The sequence below is a fragment of the Rhamphochromis longiceps genome, linkage group LG18 (assembly GCF_057381845.1).
Source record: "Rhamphochromis longiceps isolate RC_006_pf linkage group LG18, R_longiceps_female_GT1.1, whole genome shotgun sequence".
NCBI classification, from domain to species: domain Eukaryota; kingdom Metazoa; phylum Chordata; class Actinopteri; order Cichliformes; family Cichlidae; genus Rhamphochromis; species Rhamphochromis longiceps.
Genome location: NC_140574.1, coordinates 9,778,260 through 9,800,684, shown reverse-complemented (window position 1 = coordinate 9,800,684; position 22,425 = coordinate 9,778,260). Strand labels below are relative to the sequence as shown.

The 22,425-nt window shown below is 39.7% G+C and overlaps 3 protein-coding genes and 1 long non-coding RNA gene across 5 annotated transcripts in view; 2 read left to right on the top strand and 2 right to left on the bottom strand.

Annotated features, from left to right (window-relative positions):
- Positions 1-164, bottom strand: part of tep1 (telomerase-associated protein 1) — a 47,785-nt gene extending 47,621 nt beyond the window's left edge. Inside the window, exon 1 of the mRNA XM_085388776.1 lies at positions 24-164. The gene's annotated coding sequence lies outside the window, so the exon portion shown is untranslated. The remainder of the gene's footprint in view (positions 1-23) is intronic.
- Positions 97-12,407, top strand: LOC146647732 (uncharacterized). The gene is made up of 5 exons (XM_085388779.1): positions 97-857; positions 2,138-2,233; positions 2,632-2,737; positions 4,944-5,046; positions 9,739-12,407. Exons 1-4 carry the CDS (start codon positions 335-337, stop codon positions 4,999-5,001), a joined length of 783 nt encoding a protein of 260 aa, XP_085244905.1. The 5' UTR covers positions 97-334; the 3' UTR covers positions 5,002-5,046; positions 9,739-12,407.
- Positions 12,408-15,646: 3,239 nt separating this feature from the next.
- LOC146647730 (protein lifeguard 1) lies at positions 15,647-22,118 on the top strand. Of its 2 annotated transcripts, XM_085388777.1 has the most exons (7): positions 15,647-15,939; positions 16,047-16,204; positions 17,384-17,649; positions 19,278-19,478; positions 20,437-20,565; positions 21,539-21,682; positions 21,898-22,118. In XM_085388777.1, exons 3-7 carry the CDS (start codon positions 17,395-17,397, stop codon positions 22,030-22,032), a joined length of 864 nt encoding a protein of 287 aa, XP_085244903.1. In that variant the 5' UTR covers positions 15,647-15,939; positions 16,047-16,204; positions 17,384-17,394; the 3' UTR covers positions 22,033-22,118. The 2 variants fall into 2 exon arrangements, with proteins under 2 accessions (XP_085244903.1, XP_085244904.1); XM_085388778.1 differs by having other exon boundaries at positions 15,647-17,649.
- On the bottom strand, positions 15,993-22,021 carry LOC146647731 (uncharacterized). Its single transcript, XR_014908434.1, has 5 exons — positions 21,901-22,021; positions 20,431-20,680; positions 20,113-20,172; positions 19,313-19,475; positions 15,993-16,115 (listed from the first exon to the last, which is right to left on the bottom strand). It is a non-coding gene; the product is annotated as an uncharacterized LOC146647731 (long non-coding RNA).
- Positions 22,119-22,425: the final 307 nt, after the last annotated feature.

Sequence of the window (22,425 nt, the reverse complement as noted above, 5' to 3'; positions counted from 1 at the left end):
GTCATTATGGATGATGAAGTTACCGTAAATGCCGGACTGAGGCACAAAGAGGAAACGCAAACGCTCTATTTCCGCTGCAGCAGCCAGAACGGGTACATCAAAAAAGAAAGGAAAATGTGGATAGTGAGGACGAACTGAGGCCGGAGGAGACACGTCGAACTTCAACTACTCCTTTCACAAGGCCACGTTACTGGGCAGTTGGGATTATTTAAACTGTCCATCCGAGTATTTTACCATATTACGGGTCGTTTCGAAGTTAATCCGTCCACCTCGTTCTGTGGTAGTTTGTTTTGAGGAAGCAGCGCGGCTAGCCAGCTCAATTAGCCTACCAGAGATGGGGACGAGAACGAGTCGCCTACACGAAGACACGGTTTCCTCAGCTTTCGGGAAAGATGGGACAAAGCGGGATTCCTGTCGGCGACCTCGCTGCACGAGGCCCACCAGCCTCGTTGTCGACTTTTCGGTGAGCTTCGATGACACTGAGGCTAACCGAAGCCGATCGGAGGAGGGTAGTGACTCGGACCCGGGGCAGCTCGGAGCGAGCGCGGACGGCAGCCCTGCTGACCACCACAGCATCCCCTCTAGCATTGGCCAGGCGTCACCCGGGGACGACGACAGCAGCGAGGGGAAACCCGAGGAAGACGGCAATGTTAGCCCAGAGGCTCCCGTCGACGCAGAACACCAGCAGGTTGAGGAGACAGGCCGCACACCACACCGCACCTTTTCCGAGCGGCTGCCCGGGAATCGGCACTCTGCCACCCGTGTTGGCGCAAGGTCCGCCCGTGTTCGAAGCACACACCAGCGGCCGGTGTCAGAGGCTTGGATCGGCCTTTACCGTTTGAACAATCGCCACGGCAGTAAGTTAACATCTAAACAGCACCAGATAGATATGTATATATATTTTTAAAAATACAATCTTTAGCATTTGCGCCACATAAATGACATTTCCTTAGTAACGGGGCTGGTCTGCACCAGTAATTGTGGTTTGGCTTGCATACAGCTAGGCGTTTTTCCACAGAAGCTACATAAAATCCATGGATGTGTTGGAGCTTGAAGATGACGGGAAAAGATTGCGCAATACCTGAGGAGAAGGGGGGGAAATGTGGGGGTTGACTGTGCTTTCATTAGACAGCTGATGTTAATCTGAAGTCAGACAAAATAATAACACAGGGCTATTAAAACCTTGACTAAGAGAAAAATGCAACTGTTGCATCCTTAAGTAAAAGACATGTTTTTTGGATATAACGACATCATAAATGCCACAGTGCAACCCTCAATCAAGCCAGTCTGGAATTAAATGGATTTGCTGAGGAATTTACATTCTTGGACAGATAATCTTTTTTTTTTTTTTTCCTGCTCGCATGCTGACTAAAATAATCAGAGGACCTATTGTATGAAGCAGACCTGTGGCATAAAACTGGAAGTGATGATATACAAGTCCATTCAGTTCACAAGGCCTGCTGACAGTGGCTGTCCGTGGTAAATCCTGCAGCATGAAAGTCTTAAGCAACAAACTGCCTTTTTTTTTTTTTTTTTTAAAAAAAGAACTTGCATTAAAATTGGAACATTAGTGTGCAGAGGAAGCCAAAAAATTTTTTGCACTTGTCTCGGCCTGCATTAGATAATCAGATGAATAGAGATGGTGGAGATGTGACGGCAAGCGTGACATTTTGAGCCAACACAGAGCAGTGTGGTGGATTTCCCAGGCCAGCCCTCTAGCAAGTGTAGGGAAATGGGTCACAACTGCACATGCCTGCTCACTGCTGGCAGCGAATCATAGATGGAGGAGGCAAATGTAGGGCAGCGAGGCACTGTTTCTGCCTGGCTCTCCTATCTACGAATGGCTCGAGCAGTGGCCATCCCTCAAGACTGAGTCAGTGTTTTGAGCAGTGAGTACAGTCAAATAACGTTATTTCAGGTCAGTTACACTCAGGGCAACGTCTTTCTCACCATCTCAGGCATGGGAACGCCTCATTTAGCATGTGTGTTTCAGGCTGCTCTTTGGTTTGCGGTTTCAGCTTGTGCAACCTAGATGTCCAAACACAGCACTTGTGCTCAGCGCGCATCATCTATCATTTATATCGTGCTGTGACACACAGTGTTAATCTTGGGTCTGTTGTGTCTGTGCCCTCTACAGATATCCGCTGTCCTTTCTGCTCAAAGCCTTTCCCGGGGGGTCGGATTGAGGATCACCTGTTGAGTTGCCTCACATCTCCTCCTCTACCTTACAACAGTAAGTATCGTGCTACAACAGTAAGTATCGTGCCACTAAAATACTCCTACAGCTGTGTTTATTAAAAGGCTGGTGACTTAATGTCAGGGTTTTTCCCTATGCATAAAAAAAACACATTCTGGCACTCATCAAAGTGCCCTTTGAACTTTCCAGAAGAGAAGATCACAAAGTCTCTGACAAAAATATGAGCAACACTTTATTTTTAAGTAGGCTTTAATATAATCAAGTCAAAAAACTTTTTTTCATCAAACTGAACATAATAAGAGGAACATTCAGACTTCTGTAGACTCATTGCCTTTGCTATATATGGACTGGTTACATGCATTGCCATTCCCCAGAGGGCCATTTTTAGCCTGGAAAAACCCTGATTGTTGATTTGTGTGTTTGTGCATTTACAGCGGATGTGCTCAGTAAAGACAGTGGAGAGTGTTCCATCTGTTTGGAGGATTTGGTACAGGGAGAGACCATCGCCAGACTGGCCTGCCTCTGCGTCTACCACAAGAGGTATGAATGAAATTAAAATAAAATGTAGGGCAGATAAGCTTGTTTCTTCGCTTGGGACAAAACGTGACATTAAAAGTAAACTCACTGGGCAAATGTGGTGGTTTCCAGAGCTGACATCTATCTGAAACAAGGATGCAAAAGTTGTTCTGTACTAGTGTGTATCGTATATAGAGCTACACTTTTCTGAGAATTACAGATCGGTTGCTCATGTCCCAGATAGGATGTGCCAGACTCAACTCTGTAATCTTTGCTAAAGTGATGGAATTGGGAAGCCTTGTTTTGAAATTTGAGATAAAATGGATTAAAGCCAAACATGTGTTCACATTATTTTGACTTATTATTATGCTCATTTCCTGCTGTATGTATTTAATTCATTTAAACTTTGGCCACGTTTAATAAGAGCATCCTCCATTATAAATATGTGACAGAAAAAAAGGGAAGACTTTAAATATTTTTTCAGTAAGAGCTTTAACAACTGTGAAAACACATGCAGGATTATTGCATTTTAATTTGACAGATGTGAGCACAGTGTTTTCTAAGTGGCAATGACATTTCTAGGAAAAAACTAAATGACTATCAACTTTCATAATGTGTTTCAGCCCATTTGACATTTTTAAAACGTGCTGTAATGTTCAACGCTTTATTTTTTTGTAACTTCCAAGGAATTAATGACATTTCTAGGAGATTTTTTTTTTTACTGTGATCCTGTATTTTGTATGTTTCAGCCAATTTATTTAAAAAACAAAAAAAACCCCCACATTGACAGTTTAAAACAAACTGTAATGTTCATCACTTGATTTTTGCCCAGCTTCCAAGAAGCCACTGATTTCCCCTTAATCTCAGTACAGCCGATTTACCAAGATTAGGTAATCGATCACTCAAGATCCAGCCTGCTGTATTTTTTATAACTTTTAAAAAAATTACAGATAACATAATTAGTTCTCCAAAAGTTGATTCTGTTCATCTGGACGTAGCGTTTTGAGTGGGATTTGTTTTGCTCCTTAGTAAGGCAGGCCTTTATGCATCACTAAAAGTAGAGCGCAGGACTAAAAACACTGTAAGCACAGTCATGGATGGAGTCTGGTCAGTGCTTTGCGTGTGGCTCATTTGGTGAATAACAAATGTACATTAGTTGTACAGATTGCAAGTTTTGCAGTTTTATGAATGTTTACATGCACTGCTGCTGCCATCTCGGATTGTTAAGTCTGGGTCGGTGAGGCTGCTCCGGCTTTCTACGTTTGAAAATTTCTAACTTCAAACGGAACGCGCTGCTAGAGCCGGTCACAAGCCGGGAGACGAATAGGATCACTAATCGGGTCTGAGGTATATGAGGACAATCTGCCATAATGTTGTTTTGTGCTTTACTAGCTACACTGCTAACAGACCCAAAATCATTGACTATTTCTACTGAATAAAGAAAGTCAGTCGGTTACTTATGTGAATACATCGTGTGTGTCTTATATAAAACTACTTGTATTGATTGAGTTTCTTATCAATCATTTTAAACAGTTTATACAAGACTATACAAGTATTTTATTTTTTACTGTTGATTAATCTTACACCGGTTTTCATTATTCAATGTGTTTACCCAACGCTCAATGCAATTACTTAATTTTGTTTTAGTAGTAGCATCACCCAAAACATTCAGTTTAATTATCCAAAAAAAGGAGAGAGAAAGGAGCACAACCTAAAATCTCCTGCTGGTAAATGCTTTCCCCCCCACACCATTTTTTTTCTTTTTTTTTTTTCTCCCATCCAGGCTCATTAAGTATCGACTGCTTGTCTCAGCTCCAGATTAGTGACTTAAAGCCAATAAAAATAAAAGTCATTACCATCTGAAAAACATGAGGTGAGGGCACGAGTTAAAAGTAAAGAGGCCATTAACTTAAGGGGGGAAAAAACTCCTAACAGACTTTTGCAACTCAAAACAAAAAGACAAAGGCAAACAGCCAAAAGAGGCCCCGAGGTCTTCAGGCGTCTTATCTCTGCTCCATTTGTATTCAGGGAGTCAACGAGGCCTTAAAGGATTAACTGCTGAATGTTTACCCTTTTATTTTGGTTTCACACCTCCTGTGAGTGGATTAGGCCTTGTGGGAGACGCTACAACCACAGGCAGACCTTCGAGCTTCTCCCACATTCACATGAGTTGATTCAAGTATATCGTCTTGGTGTCTCCACATTCTCAGTGTGCTCTGTCTCCCTGCAGCTGCATTGATTCCTGGTCAAAGGTGAAGCCTTGCTGCCCTGAACATCCCTTTGATTGACTCATGGGGTCACATGTATCCCACGCTGTGACCAACCTGACTCAGGTACGTGCACTGCTGACCTGATAAATGACCAAAACGTGCAGCTAGTACTGCCTGCAGTGAAGAGTAATGGTGACATTATGGTTCAGCAGTGGTAGCGTGTGTGCAATCCGGAGTGCCTACTTGCACAGAGCGCCTGGTTTCAATAGGGGCAGCATGTGATGTATGTGGCACAACCAGTCTGTGGATTTCCCCTGTTTGTGCTACCGTTGGTCCATCAGCGAGCTGTGGAGAAAAGCAAATTTATAACAGACTGTTTCACTTCAGCTCTTTGAATTTGAAGACAATGCCTCTCACTTTCGTGGTTAACTCTGCTGTTGCTCCCTTCCCTGTTCTGGCCCTCTTACCAACCACTCAGCTTTCTACCGATGCACGGCGTCATCCGTGTCCAGCAGCATGCATTTGGGATTTTGGAGGACTGCAGTGGAGAATGTTTGCACCCCCCTAGGGGATGCATACGCAAATTGACACAATTGTGGTACACTAAATTACGCATAACTACAATTATTAAGTGTAATGTATTTAGGTCACACAGTCATTTAAAATGTTGCCAGTACTACAGCCGAGCTGGTGGATTTTTTTGCATCAGCAATTGTGTTTTTGAAGAACCAGACCTTCAAAGCTATGAAAGAACGACATTTATTATGAGTCCTATTAGCACTAAAGGAGGCTTAGGTGTAACTAAACATTGGCTACACTGAGCAGGAAAGTGCTGGTGAGACGGAGAACTACAAGCCCTTCAAACCCCTGACGACACATTAAGCTGTAAATTTAATTTGCAGAAAGTGTGCTCCGATAACCCACGTGTAGGTTACACAATGAAATAAGTCGCTTTGTGCATGCTTGTAATTAACCAAGCTACAGATTAAACTACAGATAAGCACCGCGGTGCGTTGCAACGGGAACAGGAAGTGAGACATTGCCACAACAAAGCCAGCACCAAATAAGAGTGCCAGTATCCACGAGTTGTTGGCAAGTTGTTTAAAAAAATAAAATGTGTGGTTAGATTTGTTTTCTGGAGGGAAACAGGCCCCCACCTTGAGTGTGAAATTGATGCAAGACAAAGAGCTGCGACTGTTAATTATGCCATTATTGACGGATCCAGTGATTGCTTTCTTGATTAGCTATTGTGTGTGATAAATGCCAACAATGTCTGTAAAATGCTAGTCTGGTATGCACATTAATTTCCCAGTGGATGTGTTATAGATTTATTTACTGTTCATCAAAATGTGTTTTTCAAGATGGATTTATTAGTTGTACTTTTCAGAAAAGTAAAGAAATGCAATGTGAATCTTTTAGTTTAGCGTTAGCGTCTGAGCCATAGAGAATATAAAAGATGAAAAGAACAATTTTTTTTTTTAAAACATTTTTTTTATGGGTTCTATTTTGAGACCTCAAGATGAGCTCAATAAGTCATCAGACAATGCCCAGCATACCCTGGTTAATCCTGCTTTCTAAAACAGAATAATCAGATTGAAAGAAACAGTTTGTTTTATTCAATTCAATTTTATTTATATAGCGCCAAATCACAACAGCAGTCTCCTCAAGCCGCTTTATATTGTACAGTAGATACAGAGGAAAAACCCAACAATCATATGACCCCCTATGAGCAAGCACTTTGGGAAGGAAAAACTCCCTTTTAACAGGAAGAAACCTCCGGCAGAACCAGGCTCAGGGAGGGGCGGGGCCATCTGCTGTGACCAGTTGGGGTGATGATGAAACGCATGCTGCTTAGATACCATATTTCTAAGAGACAGAGATTAATAACAGATATGATTCAATGCAGAGAGGTCTATTAACACATAGTGAGTGAGAAAGGTGACTGGAAAGGAAAAACTCAATGCATCATGGGAATCCCCCAGCAGCCTACATCTATTGCAGCATAACTAAGGGAGGATTCAGGGTCACCTGGTCCAGCCCTAACTATATGCTTTAGCAAAAAGGAAAGTTTTAAGCCTAATCTTGAATGTAGAGATAGTGTCTGTCTCCCAAATCCAAGCTGGAAGCTGGTTCCACAGAAGAGGAGCCTGAAAACTGAAGGCTCTCCCTCCCATTCAACATTTAAATACTCTAGGAACAACAATAGGCCTGCAGTGCGAGAGCGAAGTGCTCTAATGGGGTGATATGGTACTACAAGGTCATTAAGCTAAGATGGGGCCTGATTATTTAAGACCTTGTATGTGAGGAGCAGGATTTTGAATTCAATTCTGGATTTAACAGGAAGCCAATGAAGGGAAGCCAAAACAGGAGAAATATGCTCTCTCTTTCTAGTCCCTGTCAGTACTCTTGCTGCAGCATTTTGGATTAGCTGAAGGCTTTTCAGTGAGTTTTTAGGACATCCTGATAATAATGAATTACAGTAGTCCAGTCTGGAAGTAATAAATGCATGAACTAGCTTTTCAGCGTCACTCTGAGACAGGATATTTCAAATTTTGGAGATGTTGCGCAAATGGAAGAAAGCAATCTTACATATTTGTTAAATATGCGCATTGAAGGACATGTCTTGGTCAAAAATAACTCCAAGGTTCCTCACAGCGTTACTGGAGGCCAAGGTAATGCCATCCAGAGTAAGAATCTGGTTAGATACCATATTTCTAGGCTTTTCAGGGCCGAGTACAATAACCTCAGTTTTATCTGAATTAAGAAGCAGAAAGTTAGCGGCCATCCAGGTCTTTATGTCTTTAAGACATTCCTGCAGTTTAACTAATTGTTGTGTGTTATCTGGCTTCATAGATAGATAGAGCTGGGTGTCATCTGCATAGCAGTGAAAATGTATGCTATGTCTTCTAATGATGCTGCCTAGGGGAAGCATGTATAATGTAAACAGAATTGGTCCTAGCACTGAACCCTGTGGAACTCCATAATTAACCTCAGTGTGTGAAGAGGACTCTCCATTTACATGAACAAATTGGAGTCTATTAGATAGATACGATACAAACCACTGCAGCGCAGTACCTGTAATACCTAAAGCGTGCTCTAATCGTGCTAAAAGAATATTATGGTCAACGGTATCGAACGCTGCACTGAGGTCTAGCAGGACAAGCACAGAGATGAGTCCACTGTCAGAGGCCATAAGAAGATCATTTGTAACCTTCACTAAAGCTGTTTCTGTGCTGTGATGAGCTCTGAAACCTGACTGAAACTCTTCAAATAAGCCATTCCTCTGCAGATGATCTGTTAGCTGTTTGACAACTACTCTTTCAAGGATTTTTGATATGAAAGGAAGGTTGGAGATTGGCCTATAATTAGCTAAGACTGCTGGGTCTAGAGATGGCTTTTTGAGTAAAGGTTTAACTACAGCCACCTTGAAGGCCTGTGGTACATAGCCGATTATTAGAGATAGGTTGATCATATTTAAGATCAAAGAATTAATTAATGGCAGGACTTCTTTGAGCAGTTTTGTAGGAATGGGGTCCAAAAGACACGTTGATGGTTTGGAGGAAGTAATTATAGAAGTTAACTCAGAAAGATCAATTGGAGAAAAAGAGACTAACTTAACATCAATGGTACTAAGAGTAGCTGTAGATAATATTACATCTGTGGGATGGTTATTGGTAATTTTTTCTCTAATGATTAAAATTTTATTTGTGAAGAAGTTCATGAAGTCATTACTAGTTAACGTTAAAGGGATTGTTGGCTCAACAGAGCTCTGACTGTTTGTCAGCCTGGCTACAGTGCTGAAGAGAAACCTGGGGTTGTTCTTATTTTCTTCAATCAGTGATGAATAGTAAGATGTTCTGGCTTTGTGGGGGGCTTTCTTATAAAGCAGCAAACTATTTCTCCAGGCTAAATGATGATCCTCTAAATTTGTGACACGCCATTTCCTCTCCAGCTTACGAGTCATCTGCTTTAGGCTACGTGTTTGAGAATTATACCACGGAGTCAGGTACTTCTGATTAGAGACCTTAGTTTTCACAGGAGCTACAGTATCCAGAGTCGTACGTAGTGAGGAGGTAAAATTATTAACAAGATAATCGACCTCTGTTGGAGCAGCGTTCAGATAGCTGCTCTGCTCTATGTTGGTACAGGGCATTGAAGATGATAGCAGTGGGTGGATTATATTCTTAAACTTAGTTACAGCACTTTTTGAAAGACATCTACTGTGATAAAGTCTACTCTCCACTGCTGTGTAATCAATTATTGTAAATTTAAATGTTATCAGGAAATGATCAGACAGGAGAGGGTTTTCAGGAAACATTGTTAAATGTTCAGTTTCTATACCACATGTTAACACAAGATCTAGAGTGTGATTAAAGTGGTGGGTGGGTTCTTTTACAGTTTGAGAGAAGCCAATTGAGTCTAACAGATTAAATGCCATGTTGAGGCTGTCATTTTTAGCATCTACATGGATGTTTCTGGATTTCTCAGTGTTCACAAAACACTGTGTGTGTGAGTGGGTGCGTGGGGTTGGGAGAAACTGCACCCTCAAAGTTTTTTGCGTCAGTGCTGAACTTAATAGTGTTTGAATAGAAAATAAATGCTGGCAGCACAAAGAACTTCTGCCTGTGGCCACATCGTTTCTGTAAAACACCAAAAACAACAACAAAAAAGATATAGAATTGATATAAATTTTCACATTTTTTCTGTCTTTGCTGCAGTCTGTTTTTCAGCACAGTCCCCACGGCCTGTATTAATGAATCTTTTTTTTTTTTTCTTCTTCTTCTTCTTCTTTCGTGTCTTTTTCTGCCCTCACAGGAGACTACACTGAATCCGAAAAATCCCCAATAAAAAATGTGTAATTGAACAAACGAAAGCCCACTGTCACTCTTGGACACAGACTACAAATACATGAGCGGAGAACAGACGATCCTAAGAGGAAGCTGCACGTGAAGACACCTGATGCTCTCTGCTGGGATCGCTCCCTTTTGAGCTTGACCATTTCAAGCCAAACTCCTCCCGACAGTTCAAAAATCCGTGGTCGAGACATCCCCTCCCGGTTGGAACAGAAACGACAGCGTTTATCCGTCTATCCTGCGCACTTGGCTTTAAACTGCAGAACGTATAAATATTATCATCCTAGAACGAACTTAAACCTGGCTGCGGGGGAAGGGGGGGGGGGCTAAAAAAGAAAAGAAAAAATGGTCTTAACTGTGACTCTGGATCCTCTCCTGTGTATTTTCTCTCCCTCCCAACGGGATTGTTTATTTTATCAAGTGTTTTGCAAAAAAAAAGACAAAATCCAAAACAGAACGATTATCGTTCCATGTCATACATCGGATGAATGTTTTCTTTTCTCGGCTCACCCCATAAATGAACCAACCTCACACTGAAAGCGCAAACTGTTACTATGTAAACATTGCTTTATTTTGATTGAGCTGGAGGTTGAGGACTTGTATTTGGTGAGTGGGGGCTGCCGTCATTAGGTGTTGGGTTTTTTTGTTTTTTGTTTTTCCTCTCCTGTTACATGTAAACATTTCAGGGGATGTTTGGGGGCCTAACTGTTTGGGGAGTGGAAAAATAAGTCTTTTTTTTTTTTTTTTTTTTTTTTGGTAGGTCAGACTTGTAGGTGGTTGAATAGCGGTGGGTTTAATGTGCTGCTACTTGGTGAGCGTTGAGGAGGGTTTGTAGGTATTTTATAGGGCCATAGTAGCGCTGGTGTTTGCACCAACTTGTGCACTTTTGTCCCTCAGGCTTGTTTTAGTTTAAACCATAAGATCCAGGATAAGATTGTTTGTGTGTTTGTATGCGTGTGCACGTTTAGATAACAACCAGGGACAGACTATGTCCTGAGCACGACTGTAAGTGTGTGTGTGTGTGTGTACTGTAAATTGCCCAGAAGTCTGCTTGGTGAACCGGCTTAACTGCATTCAACATCCTTCCTGTTTAATGTTGTATTTGGTACGCAACATGGCGGCTCACATGGTCGAAACTTCTACTTTGAAAGCTGTTTTGAGTTTTTGTCCCCTGCCTCCTCTGTCCTCTGGGGTGTAATTTGGATTCTTTCTCTCTGCTTTTGGACCACGCAACAGTTTCGCCATCTGGTTACACAAATGTCAGATCGAGGGGAGATAAAGGGACAGATGTATTTTTGGAGCAAGTGTACACCATGTGGTATCTGCCTCGATCCATAACACTGGAGGCTACGGACAGCTGATGGTTAATTATTACATAAGCAGCCCCCCCCCCCCCCCCCCCCCCCCCAATTCCCCTTGTTTTTTTTTTTTGTTTTTTTTTTATTTAGGCTATTTTATTATCACAATGCTCATGTTTGTTGCTAAATGTGTTAAATGGCTATCCTTGGCCTTTCTTTTTGTGTGTGTGTGTGTGTTGATTGCCTTTTGCCTGGTGAAGGGGTTCTTGTGCAAAGAGGTATTTGTGGTGTCGTTTTTGGGGGCTGAGCTGAAGTGGAAGCCGAAACAGTAAGGCTGCTCAACAGATGCTGCCTGATACAGGTCGTACGTAGGCCAGTGGAAACTCTAGCAGTAAGAACAAAATATATATTGTAACTGATTGCTTTTGCTGCCTGCTCTAAAGGTGTTTACCTTTCAGCGCTGCAGTGGTGTGGGGCAGTTTAGAGGTTGGCCAAGAGGTGAGCCATGCTCACAGGTTTGTTCACCCCAGCCTCTGTTGGTCTTTTCTGTCTCCCCCCACCCCAATGTTCTGCAGTCTGCGGTGCTATAACCTGTCCCGTCATTAGAGGGCAGCCTTGTGCATGTTTCTCTTATTTTGTATTGGAGAAAAGAAAAATAAAGCCAAAAATAGTTTGTTTGTGCATTTAGGTCTGTGTTGTTGTGGGGGACAGGGCAGAAGAGGAGGCACATTGATCATTTAGATGTTCAGATTACATTTGTCGTGGTGATAAGTTATGATATTGTATACTTTGGCTGGGAGGGTTTTAAGGGGGGGTGTTTGTGTGAGTGTGTGTGTGTGTTCAGAGGGGTGTTGGTGGCAGTTGGGTTGTCAATAAAGATTACAGACAATCCAAAACCGCCACCTTACTCTTGATTTACTTCCTTAACCCCCTCTAAGCTGTGCGGTGCAATACCTCAAATTTTTACCAATGCTAGCTAAATGCTCTGTGTGCAAACTAGCCCCTCTCCAACCAAGGATGTATTTTGTATAAATATTCTCAAGTCTTTGGTTTCGAATCACAGGGCGCCATTTCCCTGCCTGCCCTGTGATTACAGACCGATGTTTAAAATGTCACCACAGCGGTATCTGCATCCCCAAGATATGGACAATCTGCCTTTACTCTGGTATAAAACAAACAAATTGAGTTTTATTTATTAAATTGTAAATATGTAATACAATTCAAGAAAATTGCTTGGTCCTTGTCTGTTCAATATACTGTTTCTAAGCTCCGATCTTTTGTATGTCTCAAATTGTTTTTATATGTATTTTTTACAATAAATATGTGTGACAGATGTTTTGTCCGTGTCTGTTTTGTGTATATCTATTTTTGTTTTGGTTAAGTTGTCAAAAATGTCTCCTTGTTTGTGGAGCTTGACTGCGGCGCCTGCTTAAGCATATGTGTAGATTTCAGGAGTTACATTGGACATGTCATCTCCATGTGAACAGAAGGAGAGGAATCTCCAAAAGTTGATACTGTTCATGTGGACGTAGCGTTTTCAGTGGGAGAAACACTTCGTCACTCATCCAAGTGACTTCTTCAGTCTCAGCTGACTGCAGGTTTCCTCAATCTTATAAACAGAAGGAGAGGCATTACTTGTTCTTTAATAATTAATGTAAAGTAAGCAGAGGAAGGTGTTTGGTAACTCTTAAGCCATCGTTGGCTGTTCTTGTTTTTTTTCATCCCCCAATAACAAATAATTCCTAAAAATGATGAAAAACATCCACAATGGTGATGTCCTTAAGGTGCAGAAAAATGCATTTTGACCATTTTGAAAATTGCTGCTAAAATGCATCTGAGCTACTGAAGCAGATTTGTAAACGACATCACATTTCAGCAAACAAAATGCATAAAAGTAGCACGATTTCAGATACGCTTCATGGTCCAACTCTCATGACTGAAACCAGGTGTAAACAGAAGATATTTATGTGATTTGAGCTAGCAGGGAAAATACATAAAGGCAATGTCCCCAAAAAAGTCTGTCATTTTACAGTGAGAGATTATTCACAAGTGGGAATACAGTCAAGACATTTACCAATCTTCCCAGTAGTGAAATGTCCCAACGAGGTCCTGCCCAAGGACTGACTCTGCAATGCTCTGAGAAACTTGAAATCTAAGAGACTAGAGGCCTCAGTTAGCATGTTAAATGTTACAGATCATTATGGTCCGATCAGAAAAAGCTGAACAAGTGTGGTTCTTGTTTGGAAGGGTTCCCCAGAGCAAGGTTAATGTAGTTAACTAAAAATAATTAGATGTGAAAAAACATTTTATAGGACACATCTGTAGTTTTAGGATCTGTTACTTTGGCAAAAAATGTATTACAACAAGCCTGCTGAGGCACGCGTTTATTGAGTTTCTAGATGTCTCCAAGACTGTGAGTCATCAGCTTTCAAAAGGTTCTGTGTTCTTACTTTAATACTTGTACTGATGCTCCGAAATCTTACTTCTGACATTTACCCTCCGTAATATAATTAAAAAGAAAAACTTACACGAATAAAACTAAACATTTTGTGACAATAAAAACTAATTTGAAACAGGAAAACTACGCTGGAACTTAAACTGAATTAAAAACAAAGTGAAAATAAAATTAAAAACCAATTAGAAAATACAAAACTATAATAAGTTAAATGAAATTTAAGGCAATTTAAGGCAACCTATGAACCAGAGTGTCTACTCAGCTGTATGGCTTTATCACATTTATATTTAAAGTCCTAAAAGAAACAATAATTGGATTTGTATTACTGTCGTAGGCTGACTTAAAGACTGCCACTAAGTAATGCACTTATTTTACAAAAATCATCAGTAACAAGCCAGCATATCAGTTATTTCAGGCTTATATGCATATGTGGCAGACAGCAAAGTGCACACTGCTGAGCATAGAAGAGGTTTGTGAGAACCAGACAGCACAATGAGGAGCTTTTATAAAGCACAGTACACTGTGTTCAGGTCAGAGACATTATAAGAGCGAGACGTGGCACTCAAACAATCCTGAATTTAAATGCATGAGTAATTCAGCAGCAGTAATAAAAATCAAATCCTTCCAATCCTTATTTCAGATGAAAGTCACCAAACGTTTTAAGCAGTTTTGATCAGATTTGCCTGGAGATTCCATACATGCAATTTTTGTGTCCTGTGACCACCAACATTACAGTTAATTGAAATAATGCTTTAAAATAAATGTCCAAGTATCTAAACTAGCTCTACTGTAGCTCCTGCAGCTGGTACCTGCAAGTCCCAGCACAGCCCAACCATTATGCAATGGTATGGGTCATTGTGCAATGAAGACAAACATCACACAGTTCCCATTTATGAAATCTGAGCTTTAAGTTTGTGATGTGGTCATTTCCAAGTTCCGAATTTCTGACTTTATTCTGCATTAAATCTAAAAATCAGGGAGGGCACAACATGTTACTGTTGCATTTAAAAGCATGTTTTGTGCCTTAGTTCTTTTTACAGTTGAAACCACAACATCCCCTCAGTATCTGTGAACTGAAGCTCCCAGCTCTACCACATGATGCCCCTCAGCTATTTCCTCTTCTGCACTCGACGTCACCATTGAACTCTAAGCTTGAACTGCTCCAGAAATTGACCTGAAGAAAGTAAAGTAACTTTAAATTTTTAGGAAGTGTCCGGCAGCCAGTGTTACAAGAATCACAGCATTTGTCGGGGAAAGAATGGATTTTCCTAAATATCAACACACACTATAGTTGTTTTGTATAAACACAATGAAAATGAAACTGAAAAGAGGCAGTGATGTAAACAGACCTGAAAATATACCACAACCGTCTTCAAAACTATAAGCTATGTCATAATTTAAAAATAATAAACCTGTGAAATAAAAGCTATCACTTAAATAACAACTCCTCTTAGTGTCTGTTTGTTCATTATGGTTGTGTGTGTATATATACTGTTTTTAATTAAGGACAGCAGACATTAAAAATAACTGAAGTAAACACAAAATATTTTGTGTTGTCCCAAAAGATGAATATTTATCCTAATACTTTTATTTTCTTGAGGGAAATGTGAGCACTGAATGAGCTGTCTGGAAATAGGTTGCACACTTATTATTGCAATTACAGTCTATGCCTGACAGCAGCAGACAAACTGAATATGTGAATATTTTCAGGACAGCTTTCCAAAGACAAAATATTACCCCAGATTTCTATGAATATTGTATTTAGTTAGCATTTATAAATACTATTTTAAAAAAGAACTATTTGTGTTATACTTTAAGTACTTCCTCATAATTTGAATAAAACCAGACAATTATGAATGTACTCATGTTCAAGCACCTGTTTCTACATTTGCACACATAAGCAATACTTTGAACCACAGACAGACAGGTAAAAAAAAATAAATCACGTAATTCTTTGTTTTTACATTCATCAGGTCCCAATTAGCCCAAATAGCAAAGAGAAATTAAAAATGCATGCCATGAAAGAGTTCGGGTCTTAGGAGGTTAAAGTGAATGAAAGTTTAACAGATTCAAAATGAAAGCAGAACAGTCAGTAGCTTCTGATCACATGATTCGAGAGGCTGACTGCTGGAGTAAGGACTCAGCAAATTTGCTGCAGAAGGAGAAGCCTGGCCATATTGTCACAAACTGCAGTTTAGGTAGACTGTGAGAAAAAGGATACGGCAGGATGACGGCAACAAATGGCAAACCTTTATTCAGGTTGCAAGCAGTCCAGGAAACAAGTCCAAAAATAGGGGCAAACAGAAGCCAAATCAATGCAGAGAGAAGGCACACAACTGAGCAACTAATGAATGATGCAGCCACTATGTCAAAATCTAAGGGAAAGGAGAGGACTATTTATACATATAAGGTAATCAGGGAAGCAGGAACAGCTGGAGGAATGATACACAGGTACAGACAATCAGGACAATGACACAGGGGAATATGTAAAAATCAATCATTTTTACATTTTTACAGCACTCAATTCTGGAAGTTCAGACTGAGGAGGACCCTGGGAAGTCCTTGGACACTTTAATGGCCAACGATCTGTTAAGAAACAAAGGAGTTTTTAAACCCTGTCAGTCATCAGAAGGTTTCGCCACTTTAAAGTGGAAGGAAGTGAAACTCAATATCACGTAAGTAAAATATACAGCTGCCATCGTCAGCCTGTCCAGGTTTAACGTGTAGCCTTCATCACATTAAGTACTGTGGGATTATCAAGCAACAGAGGTAGGAAGAACAATAATTTACTCTCTATTATAGACCTATACTACAGTATGTAAAAGGTAACGTCCTGTGTACCTGACACCAGTGCTTCTCCTACTGGTAAAAACAACTGTTTGCAAGTTTTATAGTTTACTTAATTTGCACTGTTCTTGTTTCATTTAATTATCTGGACTGCTTTTTCTAAATAAGGCAGCATTATTTCATTCATGGATCTGATCATGTCTAATTTCAGACTCTTACTTTACTGATGTTGTGATCATTATTTAAGTTTTGCTGTGTTTAGACGTTCAGATTCTTGTGGATGTCTGATATGATTTCCACTTGTAGTGTGGCCAAAAACCTGAAAGGTTTAAAAGGCCACCATGACTCTGGGTCAGTTCCCTTTATAGACTTCTAATTCAAGTGTCCATAAAAACAGATTTCATGTAAGATGCAGCAAAAACTGAGCTCTGTCCATTAAACACTTCATTGTCTACAAGTAGTCTTAACTTAAAAAAGATCAAGGATATTCCCAGCAACAGTTCATTTGTAACAAAATGAGCTAAAATAATATTGTGTAATGTGCATTAAACTTAAATGAAGTAAAGTAAGGTCATTTGTGTTCAAGTGTTTAATTTTTAAGTAAAGACAGCATGTCTAATTTTAGTGTGAAAACTGCAATATAGTTTGCAAAATAAGTTCAGTTTAATTGTGTATCATAAATCTTTTAGCCAACATCAGCTGACACAACACCAACTTTCCCACGGTAAATGCTGAAATCAAACATTTTACTTCTCAGTGCCCACATCATTCTTGTGTAACAAGTCAGCAGCAAGCCTGGATTTTTTTAAAAAACAATCTGCATCTGACTTGCAATGCTGTGCATGACCCTTCTGTCCGCATTCAGAATTATTGCAGCTATTTGAAACCAAATATATGAGTAGAAATATTATTTTAGTAGCTCGGTTACTGATTTTAATGACGTCCTCGTGTTTTATTGTATTTTTTTAAACCTTGCACTTTCCACTTGTGCTGATATACATGCCACAGCTGATGTTTACTTGAATTTAACTTTTACATTTGGTTCCTCTTTTGTCACTGACTTTCAGTTTTTACCAGAATGTCAGCAGACTCCATCACTTCCAAGGAGACACAGCACGATCCCGGCTCTGATGTCCCCTCAGCATCGATGCATTCCTACCAAGAAGAGCAGCCTCCAGCCTACTCTGAAGCCCCACCAGTGTACAAACCACCTCAAATCTCTCGTTATGAGTCTTTCCATGACATAAACCCACAGATATCATCAGAAACGACTCCGCTGGTGTCCTCATCTTCCTTTGATGACGAGATAGTGAGGAAAGGGTTTATTAGAAAGGTTTGTACGCTACGTTTTGGACGATAACTCTAAGAATCCACCATAAATATTGAAAATCTTTCTGAGACATGTGCGCCAAGTACTCTTTGTATTTGCTGCAACACAACAACACAAAACTGTTTTCTTTTGTTGTTGTTATGATCAGTAATTTTAACTCCATTTAGCTATAAAATAAGTAATATTATGCACCTTAAAAAAATCAGACTAAATTAAATGAGTAAGTCAACTTTCTTGCCCCTGAAAAATGACATATTATTCTATATTCTGAAACTGAAAATAACACAAAAGCTCATAAAAATAAAGCAATTTTTAAAACTAAAAACTAGACTGAAACAATAAAAGAGGAAAAGAATCAAAAAGGAATTAAAACATACAAAACTTAAGTAACCCTGAATTTCACAGCCAGTTACAGGAAGCCGTAATGGCACGTCAACATAGCAGCCAGATGTTTTGGTCGGGTCTACTTTCACACAACAGCCACTTGGAGTGGGAGAAGTTGGGTGTTTCAAATCCTGTTTACTTTTAGGGAGCTGTTTATTTTATGAACTGGTAATTGCAGCACGTGGTAATCACATGTTACAGTTGGCAAAATCAGGAACTATTTTGTGCCTGTATGCGGAAGATTAAGGAGGCTGTTTCTCTCACTTTCTTCCTGAGCACAAATAAGTAGATTTGAGAAAAGAGAGAAGTCAAACTTATTTTCAAGGACCACACAAGCATCCTTGAATTTCCACGCCCTCCCTGAGCCTGCAAGGGTCCTTAACGGGTACTCCAGCTTTCTCCACAGTCCAGAGACCCACACTTTGGTTAACTGTTGATATTGAACAGGCCAAATGTGATCGGCTGCCACTCTGTTAGGATGGCCACAGATTAACAACCTCTCCAGGTTGTATCCTGCCTCTCACCCTATGACAGCTGGGATAGGCTCCAGCTGCTAAGTGACCCTGAACTGGATAAATTGAGGAAAATGAATAGATGATCTACATACAACCCAATTTGAGTGGGACTAGCCAGTAAAGACATTGTATAACAACCCATCTTTATTTTAATATAGAGAACTAAAAGTATGTTTTAAAAACAATAACACTTAATGAACCCTGCTTCTGCAGATGATACACCTTAAAAAAGTGTATTGCTTAAGTTTATTGCTATTATAATTCACAGCGACTGTTGAAAAGCACAAACTCTTCACATTTACAGGTTTCACGCACTAAACATTGATAGTATTTTACTCTGTGATTGAAATAATGTCTCAAGATCTAAAAAATACTCAACTTTTAATATTCTTTGACTCCAGTGTGATGAAGTTGGTGTTACCTCACCAGGTACTGTATGCATTTTACTGAAAAATCAAAGATTTCTTTGGGCCATCCTGGGGGCTGGTCTGGGGTCTTTGGTGAGCCAACTCTGGCTCCAGAACTGCATGTTTGACACCACGTTTATAATATTTCAAAGCAGCCTCTGACTAAGGAAACAGTTGACATTGTTGGACTAGTTCTTCTTTGTTAATGTGAGTTAAATTTAAGGAAAAACATTTGCAGTTTTCTTTTACAGTGTAGTTACTTAGTAATAAAGTTGTACCGGTAATTTAAAAAACAAAACTCAGCCTTTTCTCTTTTCTGGGACAGGTTTTTAGCATCGTGACGCTCCAGCTGCTGTTCACCTTCACTGTAGTGTGCGTGTTCACCTTCTCCAGCGTGGTCAAAGAGGCAGTGCAATCAAACATTTGGGTATATCTCAGTTCCTTCATCGTCTTCGTTGTGGTCGCCATCGCCCTCAGTTGCTGCAAGTCCTTCAGCCAGCATCACCCGTGGAACATTGTGGCACTGGTGGGTCACAAATAACAAAACCATGTATCAAATGGATATGAAACACGGCACAGTCACATTTTTGGAAAGAGAAGTGAAATACTTTGGTCATGCAGTCAGGATGGCACCTCAGCTTGTGAACCACTTAACTAAAAACTAGAAGTTAAAGTATAAGTGCTAAGTGCTCAGCAATAACTTTGTTTAAAAAAAGGAAATAAAGGTCAGAATAAGAACAACAGCAACAAAAAAAACCACTGATGACTTTTGTCAAAGATTTAGACTTCCACAAACAGATAGTAAATGTTCTGGCACTTATGTAGCACTTTTCTATTCTAACTGAGAACTCAAAGCTCTAAATGACTTGTGAAAAGTTTGCTTTTTACATTTTCCAAAACAAAACCTCTAAAGTTTTCTCTAAAGGGCAGCAGATTCACTGAGTGATTCCAGGTTTGGTTGGCATGTTAATTTAGGACAGGCTCTTCCTGTTCCTGTTGTTGTTAAATACTGCACATACAGCAGAGCAAAACGCAAGCAGAAGCTCACTGCTGCACCTTTTCTTTTAAAAGCACTCATTAAGTGCATTCATGTCTGAATGCATGGCAAGTGTATGAATGAGTGTGTGTATAAGAGAAAAAGAAAAAGCCTTAAACCAAACCTGCTCATGTGTTCTGCTTTCTTATCTAGGTCACCTCAACCCGGCAATTCCTGGAAGAGACTGGCAAACACAACAAACTAGAAAAGCAGAGGCCAAAAGGCCACATTGCCCGAATATAAAAGTTTGTTTTTTCAGTGTCGGAAACAAGCATCCATACCTGAAGACCACATTCACACAATTTCTTTCTGGCCTTGCTTCTTGTACATGTTCTGTTCTGTTTTCATTATTTGATATGTTCTTATTTTTTGTTTTGAGTGAAAATAAGTGGAAAATGTGTTTCACGTGTTCTGGAGATGTTTAATGCACTTAATTTTCTACCTCCAGTTTGTTGTCACTGTGAGCATGTCATACATGACGGGGACCATCGCCTCCTTTCACAACACCACTGCTGTGATCCTGGCTATGGGAGTAACGCTGGCCATTTCTATCTCAATCATCGCTTTTTCAGCGCAGGTGAGACCGTCAGGCTGTGCAGAAGCGCTACATTTGAAAAGCTTTCTTCTTCTTCTTCACCAAAGCAGAGTGCATATTTCTCAGCTGACTTTGAAGTCAGAACTCTGAAAAGTTTCTGTAAAGAAAATCCACAGCACATCAGAATAACACAAAATGCATGCAGTGAAAAATGTAACGTGAAAGGGAAGCTGATTAACTATTTGGTCATAGATGATTTTAATTGACTGATATTTGTAAGACTGATATCGAATATTCTGATATTTGATTTTTTTTTCTTTCAGACACACGAAACATAAATAGATTCCCCTAACATTCATTATCTGTATTTATTTATTCACTGCTTTACGTTCTGCCCGACTCTGCTTGGATCAGAGGGTTGTTTTGTTTGTGGCGTTTCCAACATGTGTTGCCAGCAGGGAAGTTGCAGGTTGCCCTCTGGTGGACAAACTATGCAACTTCACCACTCATACCATGGTTGAAGGATTCCATTATTATATATTTTTTTTAATATTCATTTATAAATACCGATACTGATCAGCCCAACCAATAGTTTTTTTAATCTCCCCTCTATTTTTTAATGATTAAGCAATCTTTCATTTTAAAGAAAATTATAAATCACTGGTCCCGGCTCCTTCAGTGCAAACATTTGCTAATTTTGCAGGGTTTTTTTTATATCACAGTAAATTTAATATTGCTCATATTGTAGATTATTTCTCATTCAAGACATTTAAATACATCAACATAGTCCCTTGGAGAGTATGCAAACACTTTTTCCTTGCATTTGAAAGATCTGAAATGCCTTATTTTATGAGACTCATATGCTTCAAGTTTCAAAAGATTAATATTTCACATGTTCATTTCATATGTCACATGGTTACTGTGCACTACAGAAAAAAAAATCTAAATAAGATTAGACACTGATAGATTATTTAATAATGACATTCATGTCTTTATGTCTTTCTGTTATTTGCAGACTCGCTATGATTTTACTTATTGCAACAGTGCTTTGTTGATTCTGGTCGTGGACGTCGCCATGTTTGGGATATTTTGCACATTCTACTACAGCTACATTGCTGAAGTTATCTATGGATGTCTGGGAGCTCTGTTGTTTTCATTGGTAAGAGAAGGAACAAGATCCAGTAAGGTCCACAGGTTTTCGAATGAGGACACTTTTAAAATACAACAACAAAGAGTTTCAGCTTTAATTCAAGGAGTTTAAATAAATCTGCATTAGCTGTATTTTGTTTAATTTAAAATACAGTGTATTTTAATATAATTTGATCGCATTTTTCTCACACTGGTCTAAATCTCCTCCTCCTCTGCCTCTCTTAGTACCTGGTGATCGACTGTCAGCTGGTGATGGGGAGGATGGCCTACAGTGCAGATCCAGAAGATTACATCAACGCTGCTCTCAGAATCTACCTAGATGTAGTCCTAATTTTCCTCTACATCCTGGGGAGGAGGTGAAACTGCATATACAAAACAAACGGACACTTCAGACTGTGGATTAAAATGTCCTCTATCATTATGTGCTGTATATAATCTCCTCGCATCATGTCACACACACAAAAAAAAAAAAATCTGTTTGCATAGAATCTTGTCTTTGTCTCAGATTTAAATCCATTAAAAATCAAACAAAAAAACCCACCACACTTTATGTTGAGTCATTTATTTTTATTCCCACTCTTCAAAATTTAAAAACCTTCATCCTCATAACAGATCCAGAAGAATATTTGTGTTACAACAAACACCTACACTAAAACCATTCTACCCTTAATAATGATAATGAGACCTTCTACTGATCCAAGGACGTTTAGTAATATACATATACAGGGACAAAAAGTAGTGCAAAAGGTTTTG

Excerpts from the sequence above, each read along its gene's own strand:
- LOC146647732 (XM_085388779.1), top strand. The coding sequence starts at position 335 with ATGGGGACGAGAACGAGTCGCCTACACGAAGACACGGTTTCCTCAGCT. Across the intron at positions 858-2,137 it reads TTTGAACAATCGCCACGGCA|ATATCCGCTGTCCTTTCTGC; the intron begins GTAAGTTAACAT and ends TGCCCTCTACAG. Across the intron at positions 2,738-4,943 it reads CTCTGCGTCTACCACAAGAG|CTGCATTGATTCCTGGTCAA; the intron begins GTATGAATGAAA and ends GTCTCCCTGCAG.
- LOC146647730 (XM_085388777.1), top strand. The coding sequence starts at position 17,395 with ATGTCAGCAGACTCCATCACTTCCAAGGAGACACAGCACGATCCCGGC. Across the intron at positions 17,650-19,277 it reads GGAAAGGGTTTATTAGAAAG|GTTTTTAGCATCGTGACGCT; the intron begins GTTTGTACGCTA and ends TTTCTGGGACAG. Across the intron at positions 20,566-21,538 it reads TCATCGCTTTTTCAGCGCAG|ACTCGCTATGATTTTACTTA; the intron begins GTGAGACCGTCA and ends TGTTATTTGCAG.